This window comes from Simochromis diagramma, unplaced genomic scaffold (assembly GCF_900408965.1).
Source record: "Simochromis diagramma unplaced genomic scaffold, fSimDia1.1 OVJJ01000061.1, whole genome shotgun sequence".
Lineage (NCBI taxonomy): Eukaryota > Metazoa > Chordata > Actinopteri > Cichliformes > Cichlidae > Simochromis > Simochromis diagramma.
Window position 1 is genome coordinate 1,279,091 of NW_024386945.1, and position 13,087 is coordinate 1,292,177.

The following is a 13,087-nucleotide window of genomic DNA, read 5'->3' on the forward strand; positions in this document are numbered from 1 at the left end:
TTTATGTCAGTACCCCCATTAGAGCATTTTGCTCTGACATGGCAGACTTACTTGTTCCAAGAGTATTTAAAAGTAGAATGGGAGGGAGAGCCTTCAGTTTTCAGGCCCCTCTTCTGTGGAACCAGCTTCCAGTTTGGTTTCAGGAGACAGACACTATCTCTACTTTTAACATTAGGCTTAAAATGTTTCTTTTTGCTAAAGCATATAGTTAGGGCTGGATCAGGTGACCCTGAATCCTCCCTTAGTTATTCTGCAATAGGTGTAGACAGCTGGGGGATTCCCATGATGCACTGAGTATTTCTTCTTCAGTCACCTTTCTCACACACTATGAGTCAATAGATCTCTCTGCATTGAATTATACTTGTCATTAATCTATGTTTCTTTTCCACAGCATGTCTTTTATCCTGTCTTCCTTCTCTCACCCCAACCGATCGCAGCAGATGGCCCCGCCCCTCCCTGAGCCTGGTTCTGCCGGAGGTTTCTTCCTGTTAAAAGGGAATTTTTCCTTCCCACTGTCGCCAAAGTCCTTGCTCAGAGGGGGTCATTTGATTGTTGGGGTTTTTTTTCTGTATGTATTATTGGAGAGTCAATACTAAATAAATAATAAATTTAGCATCACAATATTTTCACTGCTGTTTCATTGCATATATTTACCCTAATCGTCCACATGCCACCTGCAGTGAAACTGCCTATGGCCCACAGTTTGAAAACCACTGGTGTAAACCATCAGTAACCGAATAGATGAGAATGAAATATCAATTTATAACAATATAACTGATACAGTCTGGAAAGAGAAGCTCACCAAGAGAGTCTGGTTCCCATGGATGATGTCTTTAGGCATCAGTTTAGTAAAACAGTTTCTTTTCCCTGTTTCTAAAGTGAAAAGTTGAAGTTAAAACAAGAGGCATCAATGAATCATCAACAGAAAAAAGGAGAGATTCCACTCAAATCCAATTTAAAGTGAGATATAGTTTATAAACAGCTATGCACAGCAAATGCAGTAATTACAAGCACAATAATGCTGTTTCCAGAACGTGTTCAAAAATTGCATATGAACCCCAAAGTGTAGAAGAAGGACAGTTAGGACATCATAAGTAATGTGTAGATGCTGGCTGTGCCACAGTATTATTAAGGAACCCCAACATAAGTTTCAATGTTTTCAAAGCAGTTAGAAAATAATGAGTTGATCAAGGGTCACATTGTAGTTGGGAAGGAATTTATATCTTTGGGACTTAACAAAAGCAAACAGCATCTTCAGTTAACTGGCACTGTCCCGAGAGCACACAACATCACCAAATCCACTGAAACCAGAGATTAAAAAAAACATCACAATGTTGTTGAATGATGTGAAGCTGTGACTGTGCTCTTCAGGCATGTCTTCTGTTCATAAACACGTTTTAGAATATGACTGTTTTAACACTACAGGTCACCGGTAAGCTCGAGGTTTATGCGTATTTTGTCTTTTTTGTCAGCTGGACTTATGTTTGCTCTTATATGCGCTTAATAAAGAGATCCTTTTTTGCTGTTCTTATTTTCTCTCTCATCTCTTCATCATTTTCTTTAAGTGTACACTGCTACAAATCAAGCTGCATTTTTTGGGAAGAAAAAATAATCTCTGTCTCTTCTGTGTCTCACTTTTTGACGCCCCTTTCAACCAGCCAATCCATCGAATGTCAGCCTCTCTTCCTGTCTTAGTTACACATTCAATCCCATGCGTTACCTCCTTCATCCTTGGTTTCTATTCTAGACCCACTCTCTCATGTCCTCAGTTGTCCTGCAGTCTCAGTCATCCATTTCTCTCATGTCAGACGACCCAATAGGAAAGAGCATGTCACTCTCTAAGGACAGGTTGCTGCCTAGCCCGGCCATGCGGCTCCGCAGTAGAAAGTGTGTCCTCCTCTGCAGGAGCCTCTGCTGCTCCTGCTTCAGCTCCACGTAGGAGCGTGAGAATGTGTGGAAGATGGAGGTGACGGGAAAGGCCATGAGGAGGATGCCACTTAGGATGCTGCTCAGAGCCACCACCTGACCCGGGATGCTCCTTGGCACCATATCCCCATAGCCCACTGTTGTCATGGTGATGACGGCCCACCAGTAGGTAGCAGGGATGCTTGTGAATTCCTGTGTGGTGGCCATTTCATTCTCAATCAAGTACAGCAGGGGGGAGTATAGTGCGATCGCCACACACAGGAAAAGGAGTAGCAGTCCAAACTCCCGTGTGCAGCGGCGTGCTGTCAGGCCTAGAGTTTGCAGGCCCAGGGAATGGCGAGCTAACCGCATCACGTAGAGGATACGCAGGGCCCTCAGCACACGCAGCACCAAGCCCACTTTGTCCAAGTAGGTGTTGCCTGAGCCCAGCCTCTTCTCTCCTTTGGAAGTGCTGTCCACCACTAGTGTAATGTAGTACGGCAGGATTGCTACCACATCAATCAGGTTCAGGGGCTGTCTGAGGAAGGTCAGCTTGCTGCGATCTTGGATGAAGCGCAGGGTGAACTCCAGGGAGAACCAGGCTACACACACAGTCTCCACAATGAAGATATTATAGCACATCTGGGAACAGGTCCCCTGTTTAGGAAAGAAACAAAATGTGGTCACCATCATGTAGATGAGGTCGAATCACTAGAGGGAGCCACCTCAGTGTGAAATTCAAACGCTAAACAGTGGTAGGACTCTGCAGCCCTCAGCACGGCAGCCAAGACAATGAAAAAATAAAAATAATTGCTCATTACAGATCAAACCACCAGTTTTGGTTATGGGGGAAAAAGTAATGTCATTAGGCACTAAATCTTAGGTCAAAGCGTCTAAAACGATACCGCCACACTTCCAGAAGCAGTGTATTTTTCTTCATGATTCAGTGCGTGGTTGAAATATGGTTCAAAGCATTTAAAAGCACATACTGCAATAGCCGCTGAATGCAGTCCATATCAGGGAATAATATCATTATTATGAAACATACTCCCACAGAGGAGGAAGTGGCCTGACCACCTGAAAACTCCAGATAACCTGAAACACTTGTGTACTTTTAATGCAAGGCTTTGTCGTCTTGTTGAGGAGCTGTTAGAATGAGATCATTGGCACTTTATTTTAAAAACAAATGAATTCAGACTCTCAAGTGAGAATACAGTGCAAGGGTGTCAGATGAATATATCAGTGACTAAATCAGACGACGAGCAGCTTTTCATTTCCTTTTTCAATTTTGTTTTTCTTTTTTTCCCCTCCCCCTTTTTCTTAGGCAGTTATTGGTTTAACAGTGTGACAGAGGTGATGTTTAACTCATCTGCAGCTAATGCAGGGGTGGCCAACTCCAGGCCTCGAGGGCCGGTGTCCTGCAGGTTTTAGATCTCACCCTGGCTCAACACACCTCAATCACTTGATTAGTTCATTACCAGGCCTCTGGAGAACTTCAGGACATGTTGAGGAGGTAATTTAACCATTTGAATCAGCTGTGCTGGATCAAGGACACATCTAAAACCTGCAGGACACCGGCCCTCGAGGCCTGGAGTTCCCTCACTCCTGAGCTAATGTCTCACTGTACAGGAGCGAACGTTTTGCACTCCACCCATTTCCCACACTTACTGTATCTGCACTTGATTATCTGAACAACTTAAAACGGAAAGAAAGAAAAAAACAACACAAACTTTTTCCCCCACAGTGGAAATCAAAGAGTTTGCAGTCAATCTGCACTTCTATCAAAAGCCTGCTTTTTTTAATTTTCACAAAAGCTTCCACGACAAATCAATTAATTAATTCACAACCTGTTTGCACTTTACTCTGCGAGAAGATTACGTGTGTGGCTCAGATATTCAATTTTCCTTTGATTTGACTAAAAAGGCTGGGGTGCTAATTATGTTTGTGATTGAAGTCAGACATAATAATGGAAGCATTTCATAAAAGCAGCCTGAGACGTCTTCAAACATTTATTCTAATCTGGGGAAAAAATTGTGGCTCTCCCAGCAGCCTTCCTTCTCTTACAGGAATGAGGTTTTAAAATGACGTGACATTATTAGCATTTTCTTTAATGGCTGAGGGTTTTTTTTTAAAGCACATAACCTCTTTTTTTCCCTTTGGATACATCAGTTTAAAAAGGATGGGTAGAAAAAACGACATAAACCTGCTGGGTCCACATATTCATTGTGAGTATGGTGGCATCTCTTTATGTATTGTGGCTGTGCAAAGCAGTTTTAATGACAAATACATTAAAATGAATTAAAAATATATAAATAGAAATGAAATTAAAACAGAGTACAAGTTTTGGTGAACTGTTTTAACTACATTGGTTTCAAAATGAATTCTTATATTTGAAATGTTTGTCAAATTTAGAATGAAATGACTCGATTTGCAAAGTTTGTGATATTCTCATTTTTTCCTTATTAATACAAATACTTCAAAAATGAACTATATTTAGGCACAAGTTACTTTTCTGCTTCTTCTGTCTTCATTTAGATAATTGGTTAATTATTAATTTAACCACAGCTAAGCAGTTCTTTAATTTCAGACACTGGAAATTGAGTCTTCTGGGCAGCTATTTTGAAAAAATTGGATATCATAACAATATTAACCACATTTATCAGCTGTAAGAGCCTCAGAAGCTTTGGGACAAAACCTGTTGTTGTCCCAACTGTACCTCACAGAAACCATTTTGTTTTGCTTTTGTAGCCTTACAACCTCTTCTTTTTTATATCATTTTTAATCTTCATGTGCTGTGTCAAACACCACGTTTCTACTTACCAACTCCTCCTCCTCCCTCATGGCCGGCATGGTGCTGATGGATAAGTTGATGGCAGTGATGGTGACAAACAGCACGGACAAACAGGCAAAGATCTTCCCTGGGAGGCCAGAGTGAGGCCTCTCCACCATGTCCCTCAGCTTAGCCATGCACCGACTGAGTCTAGATTCAGCCGCGCGTCCCCTGTGGCCACTGTCTGAATCCAGCAGATCCTCCAGGAGTTCTTCCTCCTCCTCTGCTCTCTCCATGGCTTCAAACTCCTCCATGCGCTGCAGCAGACGCCTGCGACAGCACCACTCCAGGCTCTCCTCTGGAACCCCCCAGTACAGCAGCTCCTCTCTGAAGGAGAGGGCGCACATCTCCCTGAGGGACCGCAGTTTGCCCGCCCGCAGAAAGGTCAGGATGTTACGGAAGGCACAGGGGCTGCGGTCAAAGAAGAACTCGTTGTGTGTGACATCATAGTCATCACAGATGCGCATAATCTCATCGAAGCTGCTGCAGAGGTGCAGCTGGCCCAGACGTGACAAGGGGAAGTCCTCTAAGGTGGTCCAAGGCAGCTGGTAGCGCAGGCCACCCACGTTGATAATGGCATGGAGTTTACGGGCACTGGACAGGAGTGTGTTATCGTGGATGGTGCTGAGCTCAGGGGCAGGCTGCGCCCTTTTATAGAAGGCTCCCTTGTGAGCCTCCTTCTCTTGTGGGAGGGGAGGGTTGAGGGAGTTATCAGAGGCACAGCTCAGGGCACTGTAGTCATAGTCAGAGCCATCACCCGCCAGCAGGGTCATCTTTACCGGTCCGCTCACATCCCTGTGCTCAACCTCCCATCAACACACTGTCACCTTCACAGAAACAATAGAGAGTCTGAAGTTAGTGCACCAGTGCAGGTTTGACACAATCGGCCAAACTAATTAAAAAGCAAAGTTTAAAAATCTCTTTAGCAACACAGTCCTGACCAAGGTACAGTCAGCAGTATTACACTGACTAGTAATACACGCAGAGAAAGAAAAGTCCATTATTATTTGATAAAGAGTAAAATGCAAACAACAGACAAAGTTATGAGGTTCAATTATAAGGAAGCTTGAGACAAAAAAGTCATGGTGTCCAGGTCAGTTGAAATCATCATATCACTGTGAGAAGTACTTCAATTCACCTGCCAACATACTGAGCAGTACACTCTTACTAAATGAATACCATCACAATGCACTTTACTGCAGCAGGAGGCACTCGGACTGTTTGCATTATGATTCAAATGGATACGTGAAATTATAAGAAAAGCAGAGTGATATGTAAACAATCTCTGCCTGCAGAACAGCCCACTCACTGTAGAAATGAAAGCAAGAAAGCTGCGTGAAACATTACCACCAACACACTTTTCAGCTATTGTAAAGCTACAGCAGGGAAACTCCACCGAGCATAATATTAATATGTGTAAACGTATTAGTGAAATCCTAGAAGACTGTTTTCATTAACATTACTTCCATTAAATATGTCACACTGACTTGTAATAAAACCTTAATATTCTTCTTTTTAAACGTGTGATGATTAAATAGATTAAAATATGCGCGTTTCCGCACTTGGATGGTGTTTCCTGCTTGTTCGAGCCTCGGGCTGAAGTTTGAGCCGCACTGAAGTCATGAAGCAGTAGCTTTTATTAACTATGCGCCGCAGAGCACTGTGCCTCAGGGTTTACAGGAATCTGCAGCTGTAGGCATTTGTAAATAAAGTCTTTCTGGGTTTTATAAGGCCTTAATTTAAAAATGTCTTTCAACATTTATTTTGTCATAGTGCACTCTAGTTTAGTATCTAGTCCCTTTTAGAACAGCGCCATTGGAAAACGTTTATATTTTATTAGCGTTTTCCTACTTTCCTTATTACTACTTTAATGTTACAGCAAATATTTTTCTTTTTTTTACTAATTTACCTATTTTAACTTGATATTATTGCTTCTGTTTGCTTCCTTATCTAATGTACTAAACATGAACCTCAAGGAATATTGTTACAACAACAATAAGTAAAGAAAGTATGATGATGATGATGATGACAATGATAATATTTATTGCTGTTGCTCTGCCTTGAGGTAAATGTTTAGTATAGTGAATTGCATAAGTTTACGAGAGAATGAACTGAGGTGACATTTACATATTGCTGTAGGTTAATTTGCATACTGTTTATTTCCACTCATTCAAACATAACAATAGTATTCTGGTCGTTGAACGATATTTGCAGATATCTCCTTCCAGTGTCTGGCTCGATCACACACACTGGTCTCGGTGAATACACCCTGCTATAAAGCCGCAAGATGCAAATCCCAACGCTGGAGAGGTAAGCTGTATTAGCCAATGAATGGCCACTAGGGGGCAAAGATATCTGGTGGACATAAACAGAAATTCAACCCTGCTTTGCTACATGAGATTATATTTACTGTATTATACGTTTTAAAATAGAATTTGTCCTCAGTTTAATGGCGAAACTGATACCACTCTGAGGTTTCTGTGTTAATTATGGAGTGACAGAGAGGCACTGTTCAACTTTACTTAACATGAGGGGACAAAGAAGGGGAAACAATGCTTTGGCGACAACAGTTTAACTTGTCATGTGTTTTGAGTGGAATAAACTAAGCTTTGGGGGACAATATGTGGATTTATGTAACTTTGGAATGAGCCTGATTAACTGTGTCCCCATTTCAAGACTTGATTCCATGTATTTACCCCAAAGTCGTGCTGTTACTTTAATTTGAAAAGGAGGGCAAATAACAATGAGGCATTAGTTTCTTTTGACTGAGGTAACAGATCGTGATTAAATGTTAAACTCTTAACAGTATACATTTATGTGGGCAACTATTTAACTCCTCACATTTTTGTATAAAGATTTGTCACCCAGTGATGCTGTACTGACTCAGTAATTCACTGATGTAACTGTTATCCTACAGATACTGAAGAGGCTGTTTTCAAACACACTTAATAATCCGTCTGTGCTATTTCTGGCCCTCTCACATTTAGAGCGGGAGGCTTTAAAACGCAGTTAGGTGTCGGTTGAGGTGTGTGTGTACTAACGTGCAATCACACAGTTATGCAGGCTGTTCCGAGTGCCAGCTTATGCACATTTACCAAAGACTCTTCGGCAGAACAAGAGACGAGCACGAGAAGAGGAGCAGCACTATATTACAATAAGAAAGAGAAGGAACTGGAAAATGTTTACCACTTTATCACCACTTTATCACCAGTGCAGTGACGGCCTTGTGGCCTCTGTCCAAACTAATTTAATCAATTACAGTGATTTAGGGGGAGGCAGGTTAGCCAGTTAGAAATTAAAATGTCAGTGCCTGGATTGCTGCTTGGCCAAATTCTGAGTAAGGATTCTAAAATGGGGATGTGAATGTGTCAACTGAATGGTTATTAGGCACCTGCATTGTCAGCCTGTGTGAGCCACTGATTACAGTCAGCACCATCTTTCACCCCTGAAATCAGAGCAAACCCGCCCGAAGCTTTTCCCTCCAGTGCTCTGCCTTGTTGCATTAACTTCCTGATAATATAGATTTTTGCCTTTTATTGGACTCGTCACATGTGGAATACCCCTGAGGTCAGATCATAACAAAACCCCAGTGCAGTCAGGGGAATCACGTAGGCCATCAGCAGATTCAGATTCAATCGCTTCCCACTTTTCTTAAATAAAATAAACAGTAGTACCATTAAACAAAAGCCAAACACAAGAATGAAAATAAATTTTCAAAAAAGGCAAAATCCCTCCTTTTTGATTCTTCTCACACTCTCCCTCCATGCGGTGGAGGTTATCAATACGCCTACAATGCATCGCCGGTGTGGATGTGCACAAGCCTACGCCACTCTCCTACTAGATTAAATCACACTTAACCCCTTGAGGCTGTTTGATTTCTCACTTTGCCTTTAAACCGATTGTGCTTTTCCATCTCCGCAGTCACAGGAGCATTTTTTTAAACTCTTGTTTTGTTTTGTTTTCCTTTCCGTGCAATGTTGCGCCTCTGATGTTTCCTCTGGGGGACAAAGTCTAGAAGGAGAAGGAGAGATGAAACGCTGCAAAGACAGCGAAGGCTGTTCTCCCCACCAGATCGGCTGAGGTCTGGCCTCTTTCTGCGCCAGCGTTATCACAGCTAAGCCACAGGGCATGTTCTCCAGATTGCCTGGTGAGTCACTGGGTTGTGAGTCTCAGTTGCCTGACAGTATTGTGCATGCATTTCCCATGGTTCCCTCCTCAAGAGTCTTTGGAGACTTTTAATACCACCAATATTGACTGAGATCATTTTAAAGAGCCCAGTAGTGATCATGACCACAAGATCAAAGAGCAATTTAAAAAAAATTCGTAAGCCTTTTAAATATAAGGAAATGTGTTGTAACTGTTGAGATCTGTCTGTTATTTTCTTTTTACCTGCCTGCAGAGGCATGTGTTAAAGAATTTTGTTCAGTATGGGTGGTTCATATTCAAATTTAATAGTAAAAATGAACATCTGAAGAGTGTCTATGTGTTTGTCCCCGCAAAGAGATACAAATAGTTTACTTAGCGATGACTATTTATTGCTGCATATCTCCATATTGCTGGAAGTGCTGTGTAAGACAGATTTTACCAATCTGTCTCTGAATCAAAGATTTGCAATTCAGCTTGACTCATTCTGTGAAATACAGACACATGGTAATTTGATGAGTATCGGATTTTTGTCAGTGTTTCTGATGAAAATCGAAACCTCTAAGCTTTCCAGTGGCAGCTGTTCAAAGTGTAGAGTTCGGTCTTATTGTCTTGCATGTAGCCCCTCAACCATATTTAAAGCAATAACGTGCTGTAAAATAAATGCTCTCTATAGAGATGTTCCAGAAAAGCGCATGTCACCTGACAATGAAGTCATGTCAGTCATGTCCTCTCAGGCTTAATGACCATTTAAACCACACAATGTTCCTTTTGTTCTCCCCAACAACCACTTCTGCTCCTATTCCCTTAACAGCTCACTGTTCTCTAATGGACTATAAGAGGATGGTGTTTCCAGAAATGGACCGCAAGAGCTGCCAAGACCCAACTCTCTCTCTCTCTCTCTCTCTCTCTCTGAAATCTGGTTAAACACTGAAACAGTCAGGCATGCCAGAAGCAATCCTACCCCGAAGACCTTTCCTTACAGTAATTCAAGCAGGAATAGTTGTAAACAAAAGTGTTTCTTTTTTGTTGGATGTGGGTGGTATTAATGCATGCCGAGAACCCTGGAAGAAGCTACAGTATAGCTCCAGGGCAATAAATGTCTCCCCAACTCTGTCTGTGGTCCACCACAGTGCGCTGCTCTCTACTTCTGAGGTACAGAAGTATTCTGTGCAGATAATATGTTTCAGTAATGAGCTATCTCAGCACTAATGGCCACTCTTTTTCATCCTGTTCACTGTTCAATTCAACTGGAGTGAAAAGCAGCAACAGAATGAAATGTATCTGTAAAATAAACCACCTTTCATTTTATAAAAATGTCGTTTGAAAAGCTTAAAAGTCAATTATTGAAATGCAATTCAAGTACTTCTTCATGTCTCGCTTGGAATAAAATGTCGTGTAACAAAGAGCAAATGAGAAGCATCACACCTCTGTCATTTTCTGTCCACAGTTTATTTTCCAATCTGTCCTCTGCCCGTCCTTCCTTTTTAAAGGGCTCTATTCCCCAGACACGCTCTGAGCCGGCCCACCGACTCTCTAGGCTTCTACCTCACTGCTCCATATCATGCCTCAGCACTTCCCGTCCTCTGATCCCTGACAAACTGTGACACACAATATTTAGTCAGCACACAAAACACCTCAACATTACACCCATCACTCACATCCGATGTATAACGACAGCATGTGTTTTTCTTTTTCATCTCAGGAATTTTCCTGAGTGGATGATTGCACACTCTCACCATTTGCGAGTGCTCATCTAACTTGATTATATAAAGATTGCATAACATTAAGTTCTCTGCATCGTTTGCGTGCATTAACCGATACTCACTTTTCATCTCTTGCTGCCCTTTTCCTGTCGAGCTGCAATCATCCGACCACCTAATCTTTCAGGGCTGTGTAAATAATGTGTTTTTCACAAGCAGCAGATAAAAGACAGCGAGCATGTGTGCAGGCATCACAACCTCACTGCAGAGAAGACCCGACTGTCTGTCACTTTGGACAGAGTGTTTCAAAAGACCTCTGCACTAGGGCGCAGCGCAAGTCCCTGCAGGCTGAAGTGACAGAAGGTGCTCGCACCAGTCGCTTAAAAGATCAGCAAGGAAAAAAGAAGAACTCAACTCAACTTAAAATAAGCTGATGAGATGGTATAAATGGACTGTAAACTAGCAGTTGTCCTTTAAGTGGGAAATTAGACACTTGATGGTCATTGCTGAGTGTAGAAAATAAAAGCTTTCTTGTCAAAGGACACCACATCTGTGTGTTGGTTAAGTTAGTTGTATTTTTACATTTTACCACAGCTTGAACTGGTTAAAAACCTAAACGGTCAAATCAGAACATGAAAGAGCCAAGGGTTTTAGAAGATGGACTAAATTCACATCCAAGTCTGTGCAGATAAAAGACTTCAGAAGGAAAGACGAGGACTTTTTCTTACTTACACTTTCAAAGCACATCCATCGCCCGATTTGTATTGAGTCCGAGCCCTGGCTGCAGATCTCTTTGGGTACCCACTGGTGCTCAGGGAAACAGCAGATCAGGAGATGTCTCTCAAGCACCTTAAACATAAAAGCACCTGAGAAGCATACTATAATTACTTTAGGGATCTTTTTTGTGGAGTAGAATCAGAGAGCCACTATTAGTTATTAGAATAGGAAAAGTCATTAGTTCATCTCATTAGAGTCACAATTACCTGGTGGAGGGAGAGAGGATGATGGATTACATATCATATATCACTGCTCCAAGGTCTCCAAAGAGGGATTTGCATTGCGGACTCTAATCACATTATGGGCCATTATCTAAAATCATCTTCAGAATGAAACCATGTGCTGTGTTTGAACTGATCTCATATGGGTTCACTGACAGAAACATAAGCTGTGATACGCCGCTTGAGGACTTGAAGTTGTTCCCACGTTCAAAAGTTTCCCTTGCATCAATTTTCAGTTTAAAATTAGATTTTGAAAAGTGTTTTTCATTTCAAAGGACACTGCAAAGATAATGTATATATATATCAAATATATGTCCCTCCTCAGAGAGCATGCCAGACAAAATCTGTCTCTGCATCGAACCCTGTCTCAGTAAATGTTTACACATCATACAGTGTCATGCTGCTGCACCCTTGTTACCATGGCGTACATGCAGCGCATCGGGCATGCAAGTCTCGGTCATCTGTTCGAGACAGATAATTCCTCGTTCAATGAAAAGTGGACCTCACGGGAAACCATTAATTAGCTCAGTCTGATTACAACTGACACTGCTGATGCACCCTTCAAGTTACTTTAAAAGAAATACTGACAGCACATCAGTGTGACCTACCAAAACACTAACAGGTAGGCACATGGCGCACACAGTTATAATATCAAGCCTGAGGAAGCAGCTATTTACATACATGATTTGGAATTTAAACACCGAATGCACGAATGAGAAAAACTCCCAAAGTGTCACTTACAACTAAGGAGTATTGTTTGTTTTTTTCTATACAACAAGCATTAAGTTTAAAAACATGTAAACAAAAAAATCCATACTCACTGCGCTCTCAAATCAGTTCCTCTGCAGCTGTTAGTTTGCTGAAGAAGCCTGAAGGCGATGAGAAGAATGTACATGAGGGAAAATGTGAAGTGTATTTTCAGGCACTGCTGCTACCTCCTTCAACTCTGGTCCATCTATGCAAAGGCACTGGGCTTGTGGAGTACGAGAACGCTATTTGATAATCATGAGCAACAGGCTGCCTCCCCTCCTCTCGCCCTCCCTCCCTCGTTCCCTCCTTCCCTTTCCTTTTCCCTCGACTCTCGCTTTCTCTCTCGAATCCTTCTTCCTCCCCTTCCTCGAGCGCTGACATCAGAAGTGGGATGTGCCATTAAACCAAAACCTTTTGAGAGAAATCCATGGCAACCACCATCTAGAAAGAGCCGTACTTCCCCTTCACCTTTAAAATGAGAATAATCACTGTCTTTTGATTGTAGACTCACACAAAGGTTTATATTTGTCCAGTGGGTTACTTGGCTGAGGGAGGAGGGGAGGGCCGGTTGTAGGCTGGCTCACACTCACCAGGGTGTCCAATTTTAGACAAGTGGTGGGAAATGCTAACATGAAGTATGATGATGAGGTGGAACGCATGGCTCATACTGACAATGTTCATTGCAACCGGAGCAAATGTATATATGCAATTTTCCTTTATGTTTTTTTTTCTTAAATAAATACTTGTTTTGAATTGCC

At 41.9% G+C, this 13,087-nt stretch overlaps 1 protein-coding gene across 3 annotated transcripts; it reads right to left on the bottom strand.

Annotated features, from left to right (window-relative positions):
- Positions 1–571: 571 nt before the first annotated feature.
- kcng1 (potassium voltage-gated channel, subfamily G, member 1) lies at positions 572–12,785 on the bottom strand. Of its 3 annotated transcripts, none has more exons than XM_040038047.1 (4): positions 12,401–12,785; positions 11,314–11,430; positions 4,726–5,562; positions 572–2,562 (listed from the first exon to the last, which is right to left on the bottom strand). In XM_040038047.1, the coding sequence occupies exons 3-4, from the start codon at positions 5,506–5,508 to the stop codon at positions 1,783–1,785; spliced, it is 1,563 nt and encodes a 520-aa protein (XP_039893981.1). In that variant the 5' UTR covers positions 5,509–5,562; positions 11,314–11,430; positions 12,401–12,785; the 3' UTR covers positions 572–1,782. The 3 variants fall into 3 exon arrangements, with proteins under 3 accessions (XP_039893981.1, XP_039893979.1, XP_039893980.1); XM_040038045.1 differs by having other exon boundaries at positions 11,314–11,447; XM_040038046.1 differs by lacking the exon at positions 12,401–12,785 and having other exon boundaries at positions 11,314–12,379.
- Between the last annotated feature and the right edge of the window lie 302 nt (positions 12,786–13,087).

Bases quoted from the DNA above. Each gene is read 5' to 3' on its own strand.
- kcng1 (XM_040038047.1), bottom strand. From the start codon at position 5,508: ATGACCCTGCTGGCGGGTGATGGCTCTGACTATGACTACAGTGCCCTG. The intron at 2,563-4,725 runs GTAAGTAGAAAC...TTTCCTAAACAG, and splicing joins TGAGGGAGGAGGAGGAGTTG to GGGACCTGTTCCCAGATGTG.